Genomic DNA, 25,794 nt, shown 5'->3' on the forward strand with positions numbered 1-25,794 from the left:
CTTAATAAATAAAAAAATTAATTCATCTTAACAGGAAATGCAAATAATAGATAAAACCAATAAAAACAGATTTCTAAAGGAGGAACATAATGACGGCCACCGTATGATGGACGCTGGACGTGTCGTCAGTCACTCACACCTTCCACCAGGAGGATTACTGAAGCTGACGGAGATATAAATGGAAAGTTCAGTGGAAGGAAAAAACGTAATAGATAAAGGTTTCACAAGGAACAAGGACAAAATGAAAGAATAGTAAGAAACATTGAAGAGTTTGGAGGAAACTCACAGATTCATTACCACACACATAAATGTATGCTGGAGTTCAATTAATTGTTTAATCAAGAATAATGTCGTAAAAACAGAGATGAGATGTAGCAGTGATTCCCAAAGTGTGGGGCGCGGCCCCAAAAGGGGGCGCAGTGCCGCTGCAGGGGCGGCGCGGGAAGCTGTATGGATGAATGGAAAAAAAATAAAAACAAAAGATGGTTTATAGTTTGTTCTGTTGCAACCTGTTTTCAAACTTCAGTGGAGTTTGAAAACAAAATGTGTGTATAGGTTTATGTCTGGTTCAGCGATGTGTGTCCAGTTTATTTTTTAATAATTTTTTGGGTGGGGGGGTTGTTGTAATCCATAGGGGGCCGGAAAATCTTTGGGAACCTCTGAGTCATAGAAACAGTGCTGTATCTAGTGAGTCCATATAAATGTTTCACCTTCTGAATTTAATCACTGAAATAAATGAACTTACTGATGATATGATTTACTGAGATGCAGTTTAATCAGATCTGGACAGAAAAGACAATCAGAACTGTTTGTGTTTTAAACAAAGTGGGATTCTGTTTTGATGCAGATGGGTTCTGAAGGCCGCAGCTCATTCTTGTACCTGAGGTCAGAGAAGTGGAGGGTCTGTGTTTAGAGGCACAGAAACGTTTGCCTTTCCTAGCAGCAGAAGTGGAAGCAGAGCGGGGATTAGGCGTGTTCATGCCGGCTCAGATCTGACGGGTTGAAGAGGGCTGGGCTGTTTCACCGTCGCTGCGGTGACTGACACACTTGGATAAGCTCCCTTCACTGGGCATTAAACACAATTAAGAGACGGTACTGTATTCCTCCCCAGCAGGACTCTTAAACCTCTCGGCTCTCCCCCTCACTCGCTGTAAATCCACTTTATCTATGGTGGCCTCCTAAACTTTCTATTAGTCCCTGCTTCCCTAAATCCCTTCTCACCCTGTATATTATCTGGCCTTCAGGACGGCGTTAGCAGTGAATCTGTGTATTTGACACTCAGCGAAAAGGACGACCTCTCTCCACTGTTTTCAAATGACTTTTGGACTCCTCTTGTTTTTAATCAGTTTGCCATTAAAAGGCTAATGGTGCCTCCCAATGAATTCAGCTTCACTGGAATTATTCAGCACTTAAAGGACAGAAAGCATCGGTCTGCTTCTCTCTGTTCTTTGCATTTTGCTCCCATTTAGAGACTTTCATTTAATTATTAAAAATTTGAACTTCTTAAATTTTAACACAGTAATTTTTTTACATGTTCACATGTTTTGGAAATGTCTGTAAATCTGATACACAAGCAACATTCGCAAAACACAAAAACGCTCACTCTCAGTCCGCTGGGGTTTAATTCCTACTTCAGAATAAATCTGATGAAAAGGCTATTGTTGTGTTCAGGTTGTGCTAAAAGGAGTTAGCCTATCATTAAAGCTATTCAAGTCTAAAACAGCATCTCAAAGCTAAACATGAGTTAATGTCAGCCTTGCACTTTGCACCAATCTGATGGTTGAAGATCCTGAAGAATGGTTGAAAACAATAAATAACTTTGTTTTGAGCTCATACGTCTGTTTATTCTATAATTTAGCTGCAAAATGGGCTTTGAATTAAAAATATTTATTTTGTTGATTAAAATTGGATTGTTTATAGATGCAATTGTATTTTTAAGATGCTTTTAAAAACTCTGCATAGTTACGATGAGGAAACTTAATTGAGTCTCTCTTGTCGTCCGTTTAGAGTCGTTCCCTCAACTCTGAAAATCAAGGATCTTTTGCAGCCTGTTTTTCCTTCAACCTTGACAGGAGACATTCTGAACAGGCTTCTTACAGGATAACCCACTCAGCTGGTTAATTTTAGCGGACTCAAGCAGAGCTCTTATCAGTCTAGATGCATCACTCTGCGCTGCTCTTTCCCCCTTTTCCTTTTAATTGATTCATTACCTGTTCTCTGCAAGGGCAGGCGTATCATCTTCCTGGGAGCGTTGCTCTCCACAAACCAAGTCTTTGTCTTCACATCAGCCTGTGTGAAGTCAAACCAGAACAGCTCAAAGGTCAAAGTTCAGCAGCAGTCAGACTGAGCTCATCTGACATTTGAGATGGGGATGTGTGGCTCATGCATGCATCCTGTAGGACTCATTAGACCTCAGGCATCTCTCACCATTTCCTGACTCTTGCAGTTAAAGCTCAAAGTTACTTTTACACATCATCACCTGATGGTCAGAAGAGCCGCGCTGGAGCTAATCGGTTCAAACCTGTTTTAAATCAAAGTTGATATTTACTGAGGATGTCATGGAACCAAGCAGTCCAGAAATTGTTTCAAACTCAATGATCCCAGCCACGCATGTTTCCGAACATCAATTAGAGCTTATTGAATACAGTTCCTATCTTTTCCAGCTACAAAAAATATGACAATCTGTATTTTTGTTCTTTTTGTTGGATGTCACCTACAGCTGCCCCCATTTCTCTCACTCTCTATATTTTCCAAAGCCGCGTGATATTATCTCTGAAAAAATAGACCAACACATCCACAATTCAAAGCCTTCCTCAAACACTCCATGTTGTGATAACGTTCACTTTGCAGACGCCACACAAATCAGCAGGAATCTGCTGGAGTGAGATTAGGAAGCTGCCTCTTCTTGTTAAAGTTCAGATCCACGGCAGGTGGCTTCAGAAAGCCTGGAAGATGGCCGCCTTGGATCTGAGACTAATTACATATCTGTTTGTTCTGGGTTTGTTGTAATCTGCTCACGTAATCAAAAACTCTGAGGGTCAAGTCCAATTTTTTTGCCGTAATCTCTCCCAGAGCTGTTATTGGCTTATTGCCGCTGTAATTAACATAATCCTAGTTGGCTTTTCTGGCTGTGTTTAGTAACTGTTTGGGTCCCTGGCAGCTGAAAAGACCCGGAGAGTCGGGCTGTACGTTTTGTGTTTTTCTTTCATTTCAAAGGTAACTGTGGTTGCTTGAGGAGGTCTCCAGTAATCATCAGTGCATCCAGGGAAGAGCTGGAAATGTTTTAAGATTGTGTCTGAAAAGACTCCAACTTGTCCGTTTCTCACCTTCACATCTGTTGTCTTCTGCTTTGCAGTTGTGTGGCTGTGGGCTGCTTGGCGTGGGCATCTGGCTCTCTGTGTCACAGGGCAGCTTCGCCACCTTCTCACCTTCATTCCCGTCTCTGTCAGCTGCCAACATGGTCATTGCCGTCGGGGCAATCGTCATGGTGACGGGCTTTCTTGGTTGCCTGGGTGCCATTAAGGAGAACAAGTGCCTGCTTTTAAGTGTAAGTTCAAACTTTATATTTGTTTTTTTTTTTCCGTCCAATATTTTTACTGTATTTGTTTACAGATTTGACATACCTGCCATATAACCAATTCAGTCAACAAGACCAAGACCTCCTAGATTTAGATTTGTTTTAGTATAAATGTTTCTCTTAAGATTTCTCCTTAAAATTGTGCTGAATAAACTAATGAGAACTGTTGAAAAGTTTGGAAACCAACAAAGACGTTTTGTTTTATTCATGTTTTAAGTAGGTATGAATAATAAATTTGTTTGAGTGAGAGATTTTGAATTACAATACTGGTGATTATCTGGAAAATATAGTCATAAAATCTGGATTAGTTTGAAAAATATTTTTGTTTCTTCATTTATAAGAGAAAAACCATTTGCAGCATTAAAATGTTTTTTTGTTTTTTTTTTATAATTTGGAAGTTATTGTTGAAAAACACCAACAGATAAAGATGCTCATTAAAAACTTACAAAAGGGAAATGTCCGTTTTTCTGGCCATTGGACCTTCATAGATCAGTGTTTAAACTGGACTCAATGGTTTTTATCAGGGTCAGGTTAAAACACCAAACAAGCAAAAATGAATCTTTTAAATGAATCACAAACCCAGCTGGACATCCTGACAAGATTAGTTCTTGTGCTAATCTAATGGTAGCAACTCATTATCAGTGACACATAATTCTGCTTCCTGCTGACAACTTTAATTTTCTCGGCAGATCTCTGTATATTGTCAGTTCTAGAACAGGGAGAAAAAACAGATCTGCACTCCTGTACAAGTTCAGTTTAATGCATTGATGCAACATTCAGAATGTTATGAATCCTGGAAGGTGAAGTAAAATATATTAATTATCTCTTTAACATAACTCATGTTGGCAGCTGGGATTTGTTAAGCAGCAATGGAACATTTATCATTTGAAAATGGGAAGTAATCAGGGTTTGAGACCAATGAATGGTGAATTGAAATACCTGGACAGCTGTGATCAGTGTATCTCCAGAACTGCAGGTCTCGTGGTGAATTCCCAGTCTGCAGTGATCACTTTCAAACTGGTCCATGTGGATTTTACTTTGCCCTCAGTAAGGACGTTGCAGAGCATTACTTGATGGAAAAGACATTTCCTGAGGATTTTGGCCAACTCTAGCAGGATAACGATCCCTACCACAGAACCAAACTGGTTCAGGAGATCGACAGAGAACTCAGGTGTTGATTTGACCTCCAGATCCCAGATCCTATCCCAACTGAGTGGAGTACACTGAGCAAACATGAAGTACAGGGCAACATAATTAACTAGGTGATCATAATGTTATACCTGATTTGTGAAATGATGCTTTTTGTTTAAAAACGTTAATGTGGATGTGTAGAAGCCATTGAATGTGTTATGATTAATTTAGAGACTTCAACAGAGGCAGAAACATTCCAGTGGAGGTTTAGTCTGTTTTCATTCTCAGTACAGTGGAAGAATGAAATCCTGGAACTGAGCTGCGGGATTCACTCTTTCTGATAATTTACACGCTTACATGTCGTTTGCTTCCCTTTGGTCACAGCTCATGTCATGTGCTGGTTTAAAACTGGAAACCCAAATGAAGGCGAGGTTCCTGTGGGGCGAGCGCAGAAAAGGAAATAATCTATTATAGAAACTGGAGGCTGCCAGGCGGGATCCTGCAGAAATGGGCTGACACACCGAACATGGCAGAGAATAAAGACAAGACTACACCAACCAAGCAGGACAGAAATATAACACACAACCACTGAAGATGAGTGAGTAGACTGAGGAAGGCAGTGAATGAGAAACCAGCCGTGTTCTTCAGATGACCTGGTGCCAGTCGTGGTTCCTGGGCGAGACCTTTCACCTGTGGCCTGGTCAGGGTTGGGTTTCCAAGAATGGAGCAAGAAATAACTGAACAATGTTTTTCTTCAAAAAGTAATCACCATTTTTAGGTTTTAGCCGTTTTAGTTGAGGTCACAGCTGTTTATGAGTGTGGAATAATTCCCACCAGCATAAGAACTGTACTTCACTTGCACATGTCATCTTAAGCCAAAGGAAAACGCTGCTTCACAGCAGCAGGAAAGGTTTTATAAATCTCAAATTGAGCTTTGCAGAAACTCTGTTCTGCATTAAATTATTCAGTTCAGACTTTATTTGTCTTGGCACTTCATCTTTTGAACTATAGCTGATTCTTCTGCCTTTTTAACACAGTGCAACATATCATCAAGCCCAAAAGTATTCATATCCGCGGCAGATTTACTGCACGTTTAAAGTAATCTTTTAATATAACATCTTTCTTGTGACTAGGAGTATTGCTGATGTTTTGGAGAGATAAAGACAAGGTCCTCACTTGAATTTGATAGCGTCTGTGGAGCAAGATAAAGATTAGGGTGATGGCAAGGAGGCTTTCAAACCTCTAAAAGTTGGAGCTCATCTCCAAAGGAAAACTCTGTGGACCCTCCATCTATTCACATTTCAGTATTTGAAGATTTTTCTGTGCAACATAAATACAATTTTCAAAAGAAAACGTGGCTTGGGAAGATGAAATACGCAGATAAATTGCTACTTGATACGCTATTGGCTGGCATTTGCAAAGCAGCCAATCCATGAGCGCCATTTATTTTCCTTGGTGCTGATTGGCTGAACCCCAGGCCTAAGAAAGACTGTAGATTATTCAGTCCAGACTTGATTTATCTCGGCGTCTGTGGTTGTGTTAAGATGGTCTCCATTGTGTGTGTTGATGCATGTTGAGGTTTATTTGAGGTTTATCATGCAACAAGCTGGTCAGTAAAAAAGGACGGGTTGGATTGTTTTACTGACAGACTTTCCACCCGTTATTGAGAAGGGTGAAAATAATTTTTGACATGCCATTTAACAGAAAATGTAATTATAATATTTTTTAATTAGTGCTCCGTTTACATCATTTTACCATATTTTGCAACATACCAGTCTCATTTACAAAAAGAAATCTACGTCTACCACGGGGTATGAATAATTCTGGATTAAAATTTTTTATGGGAATAGCAATAAATAGAAATGGACAAAACTGATATAACTCTTATTTGTCCACAAATAGGGCTTGTGCCTCCCCCTGATTCTATGGCACCCTGGGCAGTGAGCCATGTTGTCCATATTAAAACTGTAATGCAACCAAACCAGAATAATGACTGAACGAGTCAGTACCGTCAGTCGACTCTCCCTCAATAGGAAGCTTTGTGAAGTATGTCAGCAAATGATTTTACCATTTGGGCACAGCACTCTGAAAATCACTTAATATTAATGAGTTAAATAATTAAAATGTTCTATTATTCATTATAAAACCTAGTTTAGCTTGGCTTTGCTCTGTTTGGCTATGATTTTTAAGTGTTGTAGTTAATGATGGAAGTTTGTTCGGTTGAAGGATGTTTTTGTGGATTTGTAAAGGAAAAGAAAACTTTCATGTCTAGAAAGTTTAAATGAGAGGTAAAGTTAGGCCTCTGACTACTTAACATCACAAAAGTCTCAATCCCTTGAAGCTCTTGCATCAGTCCAAAGCCCTTCCAAATCCTCGGTGCTTGACATGGCTTCCTTCACCTGGCTGACAACTGTAAAGTGGAGGAGAGCAAAGTGCAGGCAGCGAGGAGGCAGGTTGGAGGCTGTGAATAATAAAATGGTTTAATGCAAAATATTACATTTAAAAGTCCTGATGTTTCTTATTAGGCAAAATGTCTGGTAGGGAACTTCGTCTGCCAGATCACTGAGGGATGGCTTTGCATATCAAGCCATGCTGAGCTTTTTTATGGAAGTGCTGTCTGAGAGTCGGAGTTGTTTCTTTTTTTTTTTGCACCCAGGGGCTTTAGGAGTTGTTATTGGGGCTGAAGGTGTCATGTCGTTCAAAGATCAGTGCAGGTTTGGATCTCAGGGGGCGGACAGAACCGAACGTTTAACTTGACAACATCTCCCTTTGGATTACAGCTCATTCAAAGCTCCAACATCCTCTGCAGTATTTTCTGATGTTCTTCCTTTTTAAAATGTCAGCAACTGCTTGCTAAGAAAATAAATGTACACATGAAAACACAAAAATATCAGAAAGAAATGTAAAATGTAGAAAGCAGTCAGCTGTAGTCTGTAGCTGACTGGAAAAGCAAAACCGGTTCTAAAACCTGCAAAGCAGATGCTAACAACAAAAGGCTGCTGAAAATGTTTTATGTGGGCCATGGAATAAGAAATGGTTCACCCCTCCCCTTCCCAATGAGCATTGAATTAATTAGGTTTTTTAGGGATCTAGGTTTGCTCGCTTCCTCCCATGCTGTGCAGAAAAGGTTGTAAATATTGAGCTGAAGCAGCTTCAAGGAAGAAACGTGGCAGCAACTGAGAGGCAAGACTTCAGAAGAGTTTAATATTAAAGTGTAACTAAATCCCATATCAACAATTTTTAATAGCTGATAAAGTGTCTAAATAGGTTAGTTAGAGATATGTTTTTATATAGTATGTTTGACATAATAGTGTAAATTTGTGAAGTCCTGCAATATTTTACTTAAAGTCTTGTTAGTGCTGCCCACTTTGGGTTGAATGTTGCTTGAACAGTTGAATTTTCCTGTTGGTTACAAACAAACTACGCCGCTCAGCCCCACATTGTCTGAGTAAAACCATCTCACCCAGAGACACGCCCCCTGGTGGTGAGTCAGGAGTTGAAGTAATGATCACTTATTGAATGCATTATCAGCTTTGCAAATGTGTGATTTTTTTGGCAGCATGGACAGAGAGTGGAATGTGTCTGTTGTGACTGCAGGCGGTTTGCTGCAGGAAGGACGACAGTTGCTGCAGATCGCCATCAGTCTTCAACGACACAAAAGATGTCACTAGTTGTTAGTTTGTCCACACTCTTGGACACGCCCTTCATTGTGTCTTGGCTCCGCCCATTTTGGTGAAATTTTTCAAACTTTGCCAGGGCGAGATTATGCTTGGTTGGTTTCAATCCACCTTTTTTTACCTTCTTAAAAAAAATATCTGCATTTCCTACTTCCAAGAAATGTTTACAGTTGACATTGTTAAAGAAATCAAGCAGCTTTTGATCATGACTTTTTGTTCAAGCTGTTTTTTATAAACAAACTGTTCTGCAGAATATGATGATTGATTGGGCTACAATTTCTAGACAGTTTCTCTTTACACACGTTCTTCATGCTGGGAGTGATTTCTGCTGTTGTTCCCTCACAGCGAGGGATGCAACATGGTGGCATGGAGACGGTCTCCAAATACTTAAATTCTGGTATTCTGTCCATAAAGAGTATCTCTGAAACATTTCAGAACCGCACTGTATATATGAAGAGAAGATTAGACAGATGTAGTCTGTGTTTATTTATTTAGGAATGGAAATAAAATTAATTAAATGTGAAATAAATTTAATAAAGATAGCAAAATAAAAAAAACAATCTCAAATTCTGAGTTTAATCACCTGCTCTGATTTATTAAAAAAATAAAATAGTCCTTCTTCACAATGTGTACCTATTGATGTCACTGTTTTTACTGTATTTAAACCTTCCTGGTATTTTAAGTTCCTTGAGTTTGTTGCTAAAACTTTTGCATCGATCAGAATGAAACTCAGTGTTGCCTAACAACGGATCTTACTGGAGGCTTTTTCCACAATTGTTCTCTGAGGTCATAAACTCTTTTTCTTTTGAATATGTGCAGTTAGGATGTTTTGATTCAAGCATACTTCATAAAGTCCTAAAACTGCATTATGTTTCCTGTGATGGAAAAGCATTTATTCTTATTCTGACAGAGTTACTCAGAGCTTCTGTGGCTCATTTTTAATAATTAGCTTTGCTTTTCTATGCATATTTATGTGTTTTTCATGTGTTCCTCCAAGCAGAAAGTTATGTAAAATACTGAATGTGTGTATATGAATTCTGACATTACTACACCTTTCAGACATTATTAAGGTTAACTTCCTTTCTCCTTGATTTTCTGTCTGTAATTACTGTGAGAAATTTAATTTCAGACACTTGTGTTTCTTATTATTGGAATATATTTTTATCTCAAGCTGCAGGATGCCATTTGTTTTCCTTTTCTGTTTGACAACATGTGTTTGTAAGATGTCAGAGCATAACTATAATCATTGATTTCTACAGAGCAGCTGCTGAAAAAGACTTTTTCTGTTTGTCCAACAGTTCTTCATCGTACTGCTGATAATCCTCCTGGCAGAGCTGATCCTCCTCATCCTCTTCTTTGTGTACTCTGATAAGGTAAGTTTGCTCTGTTTTAGTGTGCTGTCCACCATGTTATGCACACGTTGTTTTACCTCGACTTGTTCAGTTTATTCATGCATATTTAATTCTCTCCTCTTCTGATTTTTACTGGAGCTAAATTAGAATTAAATATTCATTCCAGCTTTAGCTGTCAGAAAACAAAATGATTCTGCACAAATGAAATGTGGTTCATCAGGAGCTTTTAATACGACCACCATTAAAGCACTAAATGTTCCTTTTGTTAAAAAGATTTTTGGTTTTGAAAGAAAAATCATCAGTCATGTAAATGACTGCTAAAATGGGTAATGTTATTTTAGCTGCTTACCTGAAGTTGTCCATAAGTGTTTCTTGTCTGCAATGACAACTTGTCTTTCGCAGGACAAGGAAAAACTAAAGCCGTCTTTAAAGGAATGCGAATATTATTTAACATTCTAAGGTCACACACAATATTACGCTTACTAAAATGAAAAGGTTGTTTAAAAAAAAAAAAGATGCCCCATTCAGACGTTTGTCAGTAAGAACTTTACAGTATTCAATACTAAAACAGTCAGAGGAAGGAAAAAACATATTCTAAGCACTAAAACCAAACAAACAGCCATTGACGAAAAGAATTCAGTTCCTCTAATGTCAATTCACGTCAGATAAATTTCTGACAACCTTCAAAACATTGAACTTGATTTAAAGAATGAAAGCGTTCTTTTATTCATTGAAGTTTTGAACTGTGGACAAGAGATTTTCTCACAATCTGAGTTTTTGTGATCCAGTATCAGTTAGGTTGTGGGATCCTGACAGTTTCCTGCTGAAGAAAACTCAATGCTCTGAATCCACCAAGGTATTAAAGGCAATGCACACATATGCAGTCAGAGGTTATTGCAACTTTTTGCTTCTTTTCCTGTAGACTTATTTTTCTTTTTTATTGTTGAGCTGAATAGAATAAACGGAAGATTGAAAATGTTTCAAGGTGATTTATTGTATTCTCTTTTTTTATATCACAAGACCTGGACTCTTAACAGAAGTGTTGACAATTTTAGAGCCATTGTCGGCTATATAAATAATGAAAATACTTTTCAGCCTAACATATCATATGTTACCTATTGAAAATAACTCCACTCCACTCTCAGCTGTTGATGTATGAAAATGTCAGCCTTGGCATGTGAGTGTCTTAAAGTAATTAGAGTTTCCCAGTTGTCTTCCAGGGGCCAGAGCCCCCTCCACTCCTTTCCTCGTATATTTAGTATTTTCTGCAGCAGGAGCTTGAATGTCTTCATGCTAGCGTTAGCCCAGCAGTCAAAGGTCAGAGTACCAAACCGCACCAGTTGGCTCCGTGTAATTAGCTCGCCACATTTCCCATGACCTCAGCAGGTGAAGTCAGGTGAACGTCTGGGGCGACAACAGATGGAGTTATTTCAAGCTCCAGATACTACCAGACTAAATTATCCAAAAGTGTTTCTTCTCTGCGATGACAACTTGTCTTTCGCAGGACAAGCACTTGTGACTTCTATTTGTTTTCAAGGACAGTTTGTTGATAGATGTGTGATTTTTCTCTCCTACTTTCAACCCTCGGGACATCAGCTAATTCTCCGTCTTTGTTCAAAGGTTTTTGCTCAAACTTAAACTCTCACGCAGATAAAGGAATTCATTTAGCAGCCCATCAGTTCTCAGATTTGGATCAGGTCTCACAGGCATACCATGCCAGGAGTAAATATGTTTGATGCCTTATCAGCAAAATATTTCTGGCTTAACTTTTTACGGAGAAGGGAAAAAAAGTAGAATAAGAAATCATGATCCCTCCTGGGGAATTTAAATGGAGAGCCTCTTTGCACTCCCATCACCTGTGAAGTCAGAAAAAGATAGCAAAGCAGGACTGAGGGGTTTTTTTTCCAAATGAGGAATGAAATGAGTTTGCATTAATAAAGGATTGGATGTTGCTCTGGGAGAACTCTCTGATCCACACATGTTCCAGTAAATCCCCCATAACGATTCATGTTCGCCCCATCTCGCAAAATTACAGTGAGTTTAGACCTAATGGGATGTGAAGCTGTGATAATGTGGATCAGGAGCAAATCTGTTTCCTTTATTAGTCTTCAAATGTCACCGGGAAGTGAAGCTATTAAAGCTAATTATGGGAATTTTCAGCTGGCTTCTAAACAACACGCCTGCAAAGTTAGGGGATTGTTTAAGGCTGGATTATGACTTAACTGAAAGTCGAGATCAGATGAAGGACAAACATACATCACATCCAGCAACAAGAAATTGCTTTTTTTGTCTTTTTGGCTCCTCAATTTCCTCATCTTAAGAGAGATTACGTATGCTGTGTGAGGCTCTCGGCATTCCCTGCTGCAGGCTGTGATCAGAGGAATCTCTAATTCACTTCTCCTATTTGATCCTCTAATCACAAGGCATTTATTAACAAGTCTGGAAGACATACAGTTGTTGGCAGCTTTTAAACATAAATCAGCCTGCAAGACACAAAATTTATCTTTTAAATAGGCCACGTGAAAGTCATGAGTGGCGCCTCGTGTGAACTTCAATCCTGCTTGTGTGACAAGCTGTCAAACACACGTGGAAAAAACACCAAAAAGCTGGGAGATGTTCTAATGAAAGCCTTCGTTTAGCTGCTCATTCTCCCACATTTCCACCTGTTTATTTCAGTGTTAGAGGCGCCTTTCTTCCTCCCTAATGGAGAAATTCTTGTTCGTCTTCCTCGGCCCAGCAGTCGTGCCTGCAGGTATGTGTGGGTCCTGCTTTTTTCCCTTCACAGCACTGAGATGTTAAGCTTCCTGATTAAATGTCATGTAGAGGCACGTAGTATAATAAAGGCCGGCCCTGCAGTTAGCAAGCAGCTGACTGCAGCAGATGGCTGGGCCACAAACCAGATTACAGCCATCCGTCTTGAATGCTGTGACCTCATTGCGCCTTCGTCGCCCAACACGCCCAACCGAACCCTGCAGAAGGTTTATTAGGTCGCAATGAGAGCGATCCACGATATGCAGCCAGAGAGCAGGGAGGGGGGGCAGAAGGTGAGTGTGCAGATGGAGGTGATAGAATGAGTGAAATAAGATGTCAAAACCTTTAATTTACCTTAGAAGGAGCTCCAGTCATGAAGGATGAACCTGTATTTTGTGGAAGAGTTTCCTACAGCAGCTAGTGGAATTACTGATGCCTTCAAAAGTCACCTAACTTGGAAATAAAGTCGAAGTTAGTTTGATTTAATCTGAATCTAAATGTATCTCTTCTGTTTCTGGTCTCAGAGGTTCATTAGAGAACAACAAGCATCATGGAGACTAAGGAACCCAGCAGACATTAGCAGCAGTGTTAGGTTTAGAACAACACCTTAAGCTCTGGAGACTCCTTTAACGTCTGCAACAAATGATGCTGGGGACACAGCAAACATGTGAACTCGTCTGATGAGGCTGAAACCACAAGCAAAGCGTCATGCGTGGAGGAAAAGTGACGCTAAGCATCGTCCTTCTTATTCTGCCCCACCAATGAAACATGGTGGTTGCAGCATGATGCTGTGGGGACGCTGTTCTTCCACAGTGACAGAGGAGATGATCAGAGTTTGCAGGAGACCAGAGACTGAGGTGGTGGTTCACCTTCCAGCAGAAAAAGCAGCCCAAACATAAAGCCAGAGATCTTCTAGGATGGTTTAGATCAGAACAGATTCATCAGTTTGGTTTCTGTTCACATGTATTTGAATCACACCAGAGTTCACTTCAATAAAACCAAGGCCAAGGTTTGTAGGTGAACCAGAGTTTGCTTTTTTTGTTTTTCATCTTCCCAAATGAAGCTGACTTTCTAGGGAAACGGACTAGAGTTCGATTAAAGCAGACTAAACCTCCTCTAACACACGTGGATAAAATAAATGACTCATTGGCAGGATCCTGAAGAACCTGATGACGTGTTGAGGAGGTAATTTAGCCATTTAATCCAGGTGTGATGCATCTAAAAGTCGTGTTACAGACCCCGGCTCTAGATGCAATAGATGGTGATTGTAACACGACTAAGTGTGACAATATTCAGTAGGACAGAGTCTTTACCTCCCATATCTCCCTGTATGTTCCCGTCTGTAAAGGCGGGACACCCTTCAATCATCGGCCGTGCGTTACTTTTCCAGACTAATTACTGACCATGAGGGTCCTTTCTGTTTACCTGCCTGTTCCTTGGCCTGATGCTCGCGGGTTTCCAGAGCAACTGAAGGAAATAAGAGTCATGTTTAATGAAGCTGGAAACCTCTGACACTGAAGCTGTTTGCCTCCACATCACTTATTAGACTTTCAGGATTTTAAAGCTTTTGTCCTGCTCTGTGTAGTGAAATCCCGGAGGAGACGTTGTTAGTGTCTTTGTTTCCCAAAAAATTGGCAGTTGGAGCCTGAGTTCCCCTGATTCTGTAATGATCATGGAAAAGGAGACGGGTTATGTTCCAGAGGGGTTCAAAGTAATTAATTATGATTAAAATATCATGCATAGAAGATCGTTAGCTTAATTGAACCCTAAAAATGTGTTGAGCAGATAAGCTGAGTAGATAAGCCTCCAATTCTTCTGTGATTTAACTGTGAGGCAAAACCGTGTTTTACTTTCATTTTCAAAGGCAGGAGGAAGTGGGAGTATTTTTGCCTGCGTGTTCAGCTTTGACTATAACCAATTAAATTTAAGCAGTTTAAATAGAATGACTAAAACAATCTGGCCTTTATTGCAAAGAATAAGCATCAACACCATGTTTTACCCCATCGGGTGATTTATGGAGCCTCTTCTGCTGGAAAACAGCAAATGGTTGTGATGAGAAGCCTTGCACTTTTAATTTATTCTACAAGCATACAGAGTAAAGGCCTCATTACAGTTTTGCTCAAGCATGACCAGATATCTTCCCAATGTAACTACATTTTTTTCCGTCAAAGCAAAACAAATAACCAATCCTCCGTTACAGAAAAAACTTAATTGTTCAGAAATGAAAGTAATATTCTTGGCTTCAGCTGGTATGAAATTTTCACAGCAGGATACCTTGAATAAAAATATTGGTTAAATGGTGCTACTGTTTACACAAGGATGGAAAAAGAGCACATGATGATTGAATTCACTTTTATTAAAAAGCAAGAAAAGCAATTATTACTACTACAGCTGCAAAAATAATAAGCTTTTCACAAAATCTATTGCAGGTTGTGTTCAGTTGATTATTTTTTATTGCAGTGATGCTTCCTGGCAATAAACCTTATAATGTTAAGCCTGTTTATCTCTCTTTAAATGGAGCCACAGCAAGTAAACTGCATTTATGTGTTTAGCAGCAGAGTTCAGTCTGTGGGATTCACCTTTTAGCCAAATGGTATTTTCTGTCATTTATGGTTAAAGTGACTAGGAAGCATATTAAAGTCTTTGTTTCTCACCTTTCTAATAGAATTGATAAAATATTTAGGTTCCGATGCCACCCTGTCTCATCTGTCTCAAATATAATTGTTGCAGTCTGTCCAATTTGTCCAATCCCTAAACTAGAGACAGCTTCAGGATATTAGCATTTTTAATTTTAAGGGTAATTTTCTTGTACCTTCATTTTTATGCAAAGCACCTTTAATTGTCTCACTGTGGATGTAAAAGTAAATGTGAAACTATTAGTGTGAAACTCTTGACTGACGTAGTTTTTTTAGCTCATTAATATCTAGTTGTTGCGGAGCTTGAGTTCATCTTTACTATTCATGGTTATTGATGAATCCCTTGGCACATATTTTTTCAGCTGCCGGAGGCAAATCCTGACTTGAAGTTTCGACAAGCTCTGAAAATCCCAGATGAACATGTTTCTGACTGCGGAGCATATTGGAGCATATTGGAGCATATTGGAGCATATGACTGTGAATGATAACGCTGCTCCTTGACAGCTGAGTGTGTAAACTGTCACTTATCACTGGTTCCCAAGTGATTAAAGTTGTGAAACTAATCAAAGTAGAAGAATTTTCAGGTAATCTTTTTGGGAGGGAAATGTTTGCTTATCCAGGTCTCCTGTCAGCGGAGCCAGAACAGGCCAGCATACAGTTATTCCAGAGTTTGTACTGGGTTGTGTTTATACACACTCTCATATACACCATCTGGTATCCAGTGTTCACAGATGGGCTGTGCTTTTTATTTCAAGCAGCTGTATTCAGAATGATAATGTCTGCACCAAACAACCTGCAGAGTAGATTGATTAGTCTGAGTTTGTGTGAATCTGACTCTGTAATGCTTTTAACTGCTTCTTGTTTTCTATAAGAAGTTGCGCCTGAGGCACCATCTGCCTAAACGGCAGAGGCAACCTTTGTTGTCTGTTTGCTACATTTTTATTTGCTAAAACACAAATGTTGATTTGTGATTTAGGGTGCATTCACACCAGCCCTGTTTAGTCCACTTCAGTTGAAATCGTTTGTTTGTCTAGAAAGGTGTGACTCTGAAAAAAAAAACTCTGGTCTGCTCACAACGCTATAGGTCTCAGTTTGGTTAAAGTATATGTGAGACCACTCCACAGTCTGGAGCAGGGACATAGAGCAGGGAATTCTGGGTAAATACAACCAAAACAAAGATCTGAGTCTAACACTAGTGGGAGAAATGGTTTATAGTCTTTTACCAAAGACAAATCCTACAAAAGCCTAAAATCTGACAACACTCCATTATTGTTTATATTTTGTGAAGAAGAAAGTAGTGCTCTCTTCATCAGAGGTTTTTATATAATTTCCTTCAGTGGTTCTTGGTGCAGCGCCACCATAGGTGAGGAGGGGAAATGGTTTTTCAATGGGATTGGTTCATTTGACAGTGTAGAGTGAAGGCAGCCTGAGTCTCTAAAGCTCTAAATATAGATCAGCCCGCTTTTTTAGAGCCGTCAGCTCTGTCCTGAACTCTGGTGATGAATGTTGGGTGTAGCTTCACGTCGGCGCTGTGACAGGTCCCGGTGGACCTGCTCTCTCAGGTGTTACCTTGTCATCAAATCAGGAGCCTGGTTAAGAGAGAACGGGGTTCTCACGCTGGGATACCTTTCCTGTTTGCAGTGGGATCAGATGTGCTTAGTAAAGTGAGGAAAGCTGAGGAAAAAGAGCCCAAACACCATCTGGTAATTTAAGCGAAATGTCTTTTATCGCTGGTGTCTTTGAGGACAGGTGGTGAATGCCAAGCTCTCCTTTCTGTTTATGTGAGCCGAGACATAAAACTTACTCTTCCCTTTATTCTGTCTCCATGTATACACACTAGTCACTTTATTAAGTACACCTTATTAAGTTGGGTTTTAAATCTGAAATATTCTGGTCCATGTTTGCGCAGCAGCATCACCCAGTAGCTGCAGATCTGTCTCCTGAACATTCATGACAGTCTGCCGTTCCTCCTCATCCCAGAGGGGCGCTATGGCTCTGAGCTCAGGTGACCGAGGAGGTCATTAAAGATCAGATTTATGTTCAATAAACCAGCTTAAGATGATTTGAGGTTTGGGGGAATGTGCATAGCCATCAGATGGGTCCACTGTGGGAACTAAAGGAACATCGTGGGATTTAAATGATGTTCAGTTTGTACAAAGGAACACAGAGAAAACGTAGAAAAGTATCCCACAGATCATCCTGCCACCAGTATCACATTCAACAGATTAGGAAAAGTTATTTCAGTCTTTTATGGTGCAGTTTTGGAAAACTTGTGTGAATTATAGCTTCATTTCCTGATCCTGTCTGACGGCTGATGAGGTTGTCTGGTTCAAACGTATCTTGCATGCAGAGATGGTAGCCCAGGTGTTTTGGTTGCAACTAATTCTTGTCTGAACTCTGGTATCAACAAAGCGTTTGCATCCACATGGACCTTACAAGCTCCGCCCACAAACGACCCACATGACCACAAGTCTCACAAACAAAGCCTGGCGGCGCGTTGTTTCTATGGAAACATGACTCCATTAGTGCATCATTATATCAGCTACTACAATGGACAGAGGAACTAACAAGTTCATGTCATCACCTGGGAGGAGGTTACTGGTTTCTCAGTCACTGGTTGCAAACCTGAGGCCAGCAGGTGTCAGTCAGTTATGGTAGATCTGAACTTTGACCTCAATATGAGAAGCTACAGACTGATAGGAGGAACCAAAGAGCTCTGTAAAGGAAAAGGCAAATCTTCTGAAGCTGGGATATAATTCATTTAACGCATTTGCAAGTGAGTTAAACCAGGGAGGGAACTAAAACATGCAGGATGCCGGCCCTCCAGGACCCACTTTGAACACTCCTGATTTCAAACATCAGCAAGTCGCCTTCACTACGTCTAGATGAATAAATGCATTAACTTGTTGCCATGGCTATTTGTGTCAACAAGCAGTTGAACAGGTGAGCCTATAGGTAACCAAAGATTTTATGGTGCTTCCCCCTTTCTTGTCTCCGTTTCCCCGGCTGGTCGGCTGAACCCGTCGGACTTCAGTGATGAATGTGCTGTCCTGTGCTGCTGAGCGCAGACATGGCCAGCCTGGAGGAAAGCACCAGCTTATCTTTGTAATGAGAAGTGTGAGCTGTGTCTCAGGCCTTTGTCAACACATGCCACACATGAAATATTGCACTGATGCCCTTTGGCAACTTTCAAGTAAAAATACTGGAAAGAAACCTGAATGTTGCCTCTTTGTGTGGCCGGTGAAGAGTTTCCAGTTCCAGCAACAGAAGCTTTAGTCAAGAAGTTTGTTTTCCTCATGAAATATTACGACAAAAATGTGTTTTATCTCCTCCTTTTTGTTCTGAGCTCATTTGCTGACTCTCGTCATTAGGTTTCCTTTCAGACTTTTAACAAAGAAATGGAAAATGTGACAAGCCTTAGTGGAAACTTTCGTTTCTTTCTGTGTTTTTACTTTAAAGAGGTTGGCTGGAGGGGGGGGCGGTTCTCTCGTGACTGTGTTAGTGCGAGGAGTCAGTAATGAGTGAGCAACATCACATATAGCCCAGCATGGGGAGCAGATGATAAAAGATGGAACCGGAGTACAAGGCAGAGATTGATGATGCAGCTCGTCATCTAATTTTTCTGCAGAGGGACAGATATGGTAAGACCAGCAGCCCGGGTGCAAATGCACAGATCTTCCTCTGCATCTCTCTGAGAAACAGCAGTGCAACACGGAATGATGCAATTACTATTTCAAAGCTTTGAAGAGGGTGTTAAATGGCTTCTTGTGGCTAAAGACTTTTACCAAATAAAATCCCTCTAACATTTTTCTCTGTTCTGATGACGGATTTTGTTGCCTTGCAGCTTTAAAAATGAGGATTTAAAGTTTTGTGGGATTTTTTTCTGCCTGATCTGAAGTATATTCCATCAGTCTGTCAGTGCTTTGAAAAGTTTTCATACCCTTGTTTTGAATTCTTTATCCTTGACACAAAACTCATGTGTTGTCTCTGCCTGGCAGAGCTTTTCACCCAGACCTGCTTCATTATTGATTGTCCTTCATGCTCTCTGTATTGTGCACAATATATGAATAAACCCGATAGAGTGATTTCACCTGACAGTGCTTCGTAAAATAGTTTTCTTCCACAACACTTTTAATGTTTTCAGATTTTGTCATGCTACAACCACAAACGTCCACAAAATAGAGATGATTGTCAAAGAGAATCTGAATAGAATTTTAAAATTTTAATAAATAAAAATCTGAAATGAAACAAGTTGAGTCCGACTGGATAAAGATCATCTATGAACTCCAGAGTTTCTGTTTATTTCTGTTTATATATGTTTTAACATATTAATATGTGCAGTGTGGTTCTCCTGTTGGAAGGCTCTAACACAGAGGGGTCCAAAGTGTGGCTCAGGGCCCATTTGTGGCCCTTTAAGTAATTTTATGTGGCCCTCAAACAAAATACAAAAATAATACAAACTTCTATTTCCAGTTCAATGCTGGTGGTCGATTCAATAAAACAAATATATACTGCTTTTCAAAAAAGATAAAAATTAAAGTCTCCTGAATACGGAAGAAACAACAAAAGAAATTATTTAAATACATTTCATAATAAACAGAAACACAAACATTCAGTGACTTTTACTCCACAGCAGACTTTGATGCACTCTTTGATTCAGTAAACTCCAGGAAATAAAGCAACCGTTTTTGAAGAATGAGCGAGCCACTCGCAAAAACACAAAAAAGAACAAAAACAATAAAGATCCAAAGATAATAGAAGAACCATTGAAATCTGAGATATTGTTTTGATTTTGTTTTGTTTGCTTAAACAAGGCAAACCTGCAAGAGTTGGTTTCAGATCTATAATAATTTATAGATCCATCTTCTATGAAAATAATTTTAAATAAAAAAAAAATTTAAAAAAGAAAAATAAATCTTTTGTTGCCAGTTTTTTCCTGTGAGGTAGAAATGATCCTGTAATGTTTTTGGACACCACTGGTCCAACAGGTCCTCTTCCAGGACTTTTAGCTCCGTCCATCTTCCCATCAACTCTGAGCAGCTTCTCTGTCAGTCAGCTCTCAACCTGAGCTGTGACTCTCTGCAGCTCCTCCAGAGTTTTCTGGTTAACACTGACCTCTTTGTTTATCAGCATCTATGCACTACAAATCTGGAACAAACTTCCAGAAAACTGTAAAACAGCTGAAACACTGACTTCCTTTAAATCTGGACTAAAAACCCACATGTTTAGGATTTCATTTGAAACGTAATCAATTACAAATTTACCGACGGAACTTGACTTGATGTCGTGTTGTGATTGTTGATTCTATGTTGTATTTTGTTTTTGTATCTGATTTGATGTAAAGCACTTTGAAATGCCTTGCTGCTGAAATGTGCTATACTAATAAAATTTGATTGATTGATTAAGATGTGACTGAATTCAAGTGGTGTAAATGTGTTTGCTTGGCCTCATTTAAAGCAGCATTTACAGCATAAAGGCTGACCTTCAGAAGCCATGTTCAGTGTCTTCTATAGAAACCAGGCTGACAATATAAACTGTCCTCTTCATATTATTTCAAGTATTTGTGCGTCAGCTTGTAACACGTTCTAGGCAAGTAAAATCCTTTTTCATTGAGCAGAGAATCCTTTTTCATTGAGCTTCAATCAGAGAATGGCTGAAAGCACCTTGCTTTGTTAGAACTGACACACAGGATGAGCCTCTTTCTGCTCGCATTTTAAAAATACATACCCTTCTTCTCTCTCCAGTTAACGAAGCATTAACTGGAAAGAAAGTGTGATCCCTTTGTCTTGATTTTTTTTTAACTCGTGAAAACAACATACGGTATTAAATCGTTGTCATTTTTCTTTCCCAACCGTAATTATCTCATATCTGAGGAGCCTCCTGGTCTCTCTCTCTTGTTAGCAAATCCTCACAGGCACAGCAAACAGCAGGAGAGCTGGGCTGTGAATCTGTATTTCATTAACACATCCAATGAGATATTAATCACCAGACATGACACGACCCTAAGCACATTGTCGAGGTTCAGTCAAGAGGAAAATGACACGCTTGTGCTGTGAAAGGGCAAGTTTAAGCGAAACAGTGTCAGAACCACAGACATCACATCAAAGTCTAAATTATTATTTTTGAAGTGGATTAAAGTGATGTTTTGAATATCTGACAATCATATCTACACAGATGCTCTTTTATTTCAGACTTATGGGAGTGAAAAGGAAAAGAAACACATAGATTGAAAATAATATTAGCCTACAGAGTTTTGTGTGATTTGTGTGCAGAACTACAGTTTTGTTCTTGAACTCTGTGTGTCAGAGAAAGAGGGATAATTGTCTGAAATATTGCTGTGAATAGACTTAAACTTAGTGTTATTTTATTGTGCCATAAAGTTACACTTTGCATGTGTTACAGCTTATTATTATGAAACATTAGTACTGAAATGGATGATTTATCTGTGGTAACCAGAGAAATAACACCTGTGAAATTATTTCTGTTTTTCATACTTTGATGAGGATCTCTTTAACTTTAGATGGACCCGTGGTCTTAATATGAGCATAAGTATTTGTATAAACTGTATATTTCATAAAACACTGAGAAGACACCTCTGAGAGTTTGACATCCGAGTGGATCAGTTTTAAAATGTTTAAAATGTTTCTTTCATGAAGTTTGCTGCACTTTATTTTAATTTTTGAAACAACACAATGTGCACACATACAGATGGTATTTTATGTGCATTCACACATTTTCTGGTCTCAACCCAGTCATGTCCTCAAGCATATTAAAGTAGCTGCATTCTTATTCTGTAACCTACAGTCATACAGTCATTACCAACAGAAACAGAGCTCCGGTTGGGAGGTGAAAGATCGTGAAACATTTGCCAATTAGCTTCAACTGGAAGATTAATGACAGTCTGTTCCACCACATTGTGCAACCTTTGAGGTTCTTTTTGAAGGTAATCTTTGTTTCATCTGAACATGAGATAATTCAGAAACAAAAGGCTGTGAACTTCCAAATCATGGAATGATTCATTTTTGATAACTGTCTCTCAGCCTGGAAGAACAAAAATAGATTTCTTTCTGTTTCTGTTTCTTTTTCTTTTCTTTTGTTTTTGCTGTAATGAATACAGATACAATATGAAAGAAAAACAGAATTCCTCTCCATCTGTTACATACAAAAGGTGCATGGATGATCTTCTGCTGCAGCAATTGGCAAGGGGAATATTTTACCTGGAAAGGGAAAATATGGATTAAGTTAAATGCCAGGAAAATTTGGAAGCAGACATCCCATCTGAACATAAAAAGATGAGAAGAAAATGCCTTGGGCTACTGAATAATGTGTCCAGCACAGCTGTGAATTCACAAAAGACTTCCTGACAAAGCAACTAAACTGAAGATTTAAACTGTTGGAGTCGCTCCTTTACTGGTTCTGGTTGGGAAACCATTCAAAACTCAACTTTTATGGTAAACGTTGTACATACAAGCAAATGGAGTTTAGCTGGCATTCCTGTTTTTTTAAAGGTTTCTTTGGCTCTAGTGGCTTTCATCTGAAAGTAGTTCAACGGGAAACAGGCCAGGAATCGAACCCACAACCACCAACACGAGGACCAAGGCCTCAATATGTGGGCCGTGGTCCCTGCACCACCACAGCACCCTAGCATGCATTTCTAAATGAATTATCTTATTTCTTATTCCGGGTCATGAGCAGAGGTAGAGGAGCCCTTTACAAAATATAAATATAGAAGTTTAATTATCGACATTTAGGTTCATTTATGGGCTTTAAATATTCATTTAAAACCTTCTATTTATTTATCTTGATTGAAGAAGTCAACTCTGCATTCCTTTGTATAAACTAGGGTGACCAAACGTCCGTATTTCCCAGGACATGTCCGTATTCCACGTCCTGTCCCGGGTTTTTTTTAGAAAGTGAGGAAATGTCCTGTTTTTTAAATTACCTTCATTGGATCATTAAATTTACAGGCAGTAGGGCCCTGAGCACGGCGCTGCGTTTGACGTAATCCCCGAGCCACGTCAGTGCGGGCAGCCCGGATGGATGGATGGATGGATGGATGGATGGATGGATGGATGGATGGATGGATGGATGGATGGATGGATGGATGGATGGATGGATGGATGGATGGATGGATGGATGGATGGATGGATGGATGGATGGATGGATGGATGGATGGATGGATGGATGGATAGATGGATGGATGGATAGATAGATGGATGGATGGATGGATGGATGGATGGATGGATGGATGGATGGATGGATGGATGGATGGATGGATGGATGGATGGATGGATGGATGGATGGATGGATGATGGATGGATGGATGGATGGATGGATGGATGGATGGATGGATGGATGGATGGATGGATGGATGGATGGATGGATGGATGGATGGATGGATGGATGGATGGATGGATGGATGGATGGATGGATGGATGGATGGATGGATGGATGGATGGATGGATGTCAGTACGCCAACAAGCGATATCATGTTATTGTAGGATTACGTTGGCCTGCTGCAAAGATCCCCCCCCCCTCCCCCCTCCCTCCAATGTGTCCTGGTTTTCCCAAATGAAAAGATGGTAAAATCAATATCAGTAGGTCAGGCTCTGTAAAGATTGGCGATTGGCCAGAAAACTGCAATCAGTGCACTTCTAATTTCCTCATGACTAAATATTGTGTTCAATGCTTTGGATGCGGTGGTGTGAAACACGCTGCCTCTGGACTCTGGAGCTGTGCAAACATGTTCTCTATTGGGCCGAATGGCTGTCTGGCAGGCTGATAGATGAGTCTGGGTTGAACATCAGCAAGGAAGCAGGTTGTTACTTTTTATCTCCTGGGATCAAACTGCCAAACGTTTTTTCTCTGACAGTCAAAGTTAGCAGGAGCTTTAAATGCAGAAACATATTCATATTATGATTGACACGTTTCACTGAACTTCAGTCAATATAGTGATGCTTAACTCTTTACTCAACCATAAAAGTAAGAAGTTTGTTGCTACTTTGAATCGTCATTAAGGTGAATTTCACTCAATTCGGTCACTTTCCTCGAACACAAAGTAACACTGCTGAGAAAATAACACCAGATAACAGGAAGTTTCATTCATTTTTCCCTCAAAATCAAATACATGTGAAATCAAATACACCAGGTCACCTGGTCTGTTTGGACATTTCAGACCAGAACCAACTCCTTCCTGATCGGCATGACGGTTGGACATTCATCATGTCTATACTTATTAATCATAACAGAAATGCGAAGAGCTTCTCAGAATTCGGTCCATTTGCTGTCGCTGCTCTTTTTTTCAAATAAACACTCATGTTTGACTCAGCGTTATTAGTCATTTTATGAGGGAAGACAACAATCCGTAAGCAGTCACACTCAGTCCTCTAAAAGCACTCTCCACAGCGTGGATAATGGCCTGATTGTTTTCATCTATATGAAAACCATGTTGATTTGGAAAGAGGGAAATATGTGACCACACAGCTGCAAGCACTCCAGCTAACGCTGCCTTTTTGAATCTTAACGCCACATAAAGACGGGGAGCGACTGCCCTCACTGAGGCGGCCACTTCACACTGAGGCGGCTAACCACAGGCTAATGTTTCCTCTTTGTCTGCAGGTGAGCGAGAACGCTAAGCAGGACCTGAAGGATGGGCTGGCTCTTTACAACTCAGAAAACAACATAGGCCTTCGAAATGCATGGAACATCATCCAGGCGGAGGTCGGTAGGCCTCACACTGCACATTGCACTGGCGTTACATTAGCATTAATGTTTAATCACCTAAATGCAAGGTTATCCTGAAATATTCCAGCTAATGCATTTCCAGGCATGTAGCTGTACCATTAATGTGAGGTTAAAAAAAATCCAGCCTGGCTGGTGGAGAAGAGTCCTTCCATTATTTAAGACCAACAGACCAATTAAAACACAGCGTTTTGTGTGGACTCTGTGGACTGACAGGTGCTCTTGTGTTTTGTGGGTGGCAGTGGAAGTGCTGCGGTGTCATAGCGTACACGGACTGGCACGAGGCCCTGAAGGAGAAGGTGGTTCCTGACCGCTGCTGCCAGGAGCATTACCAAAACTGTGGCCGCAACTCCACCAACATGTTCTGGACCCGGGTGAGTTACAGGTTTCACAGGCTCCACTCACTGGTGGTGACACAGAAAACAACTACAGTAAAAGACTCAAAAGACTCATTTATAACAAAGATTAACTACATACAGAGTGATGCATTCAGTGATATTTGGTTTTTATGGTTTCAGATAATAAAACCCAACATTATTTGACCTGTGGGAGCAGGACATGCGCTTAATAGTCGGTCTGGGCTCCTTCTGCTTGAATTCCTGCATCAATGCAGTCTGTGGTTCTGCTGCGGTTCAGGAAGCCCAGCTTGCTTTAAAGCCGACCTTCAGCTCATCTTTATCGTTGGTTCTGATGCCCCACATTCACTTTGACAACTGGCTTTACCTCAGGCAAGTTTGCTGGTGTTTCCGTGGTGATTAAAGCAGCTTTTGGTACTTTTGGCAGACTGGACCGGTACCAAGTTCAGTTAAGCCATAACCAGGATAAATCAGCTGCAGTAGCCAGTCTTTCTTCCAAAGAGGGCAGCACTGAGACAGTTTTAGGTAAATTATTGCAGAACTAAATAAATTTAAACAAAAATGTAATAATTT

At 40.0% G+C, this 25,794-nt stretch overlaps 1 protein-coding gene across 5 annotated transcripts in view; it reads left to right on the top strand.

Moving 5' to 3' along the window:
- tspan9a (tetraspanin 9a) overlaps positions 1-25,794 on the top strand; it is a 212,455-nt gene that overhangs the window by 170,187 nt on the left and 16,474 nt on the right. For 3 of the 5 annotated variants that reach the window (XM_044124472.1, XM_044124473.1, XM_044124469.1), the window contains 4 exons: positions 3,356-3,547; positions 9,684-9,758; positions 24,743-24,844; positions 25,108-25,239. In XM_044124472.1, coding sequence (XP_043980407.1) covers positions 3,356-3,547; positions 9,684-9,758; positions 24,743-24,844; positions 25,108-25,239 — 501 coding nt within the window. Of the gene's footprint in view, positions 1-3,355; positions 3,548-9,683; positions 9,759-24,742; positions 24,845-25,107; positions 25,240-25,383; positions 25,597-25,794 lie in introns of those variants that run through there. The other 2 variants (XM_044124470.1, XM_044124471.1) reach the window with 2 other exon arrangements.

This window comes from Gambusia affinis, linkage group LG08 (assembly GCF_019740435.1).
Source record: "Gambusia affinis linkage group LG08, SWU_Gaff_1.0, whole genome shotgun sequence".
Taxonomy (NCBI): Eukaryota; Metazoa; Chordata; class Actinopteri; order Cyprinodontiformes; family Poeciliidae; genus Gambusia; species Gambusia affinis.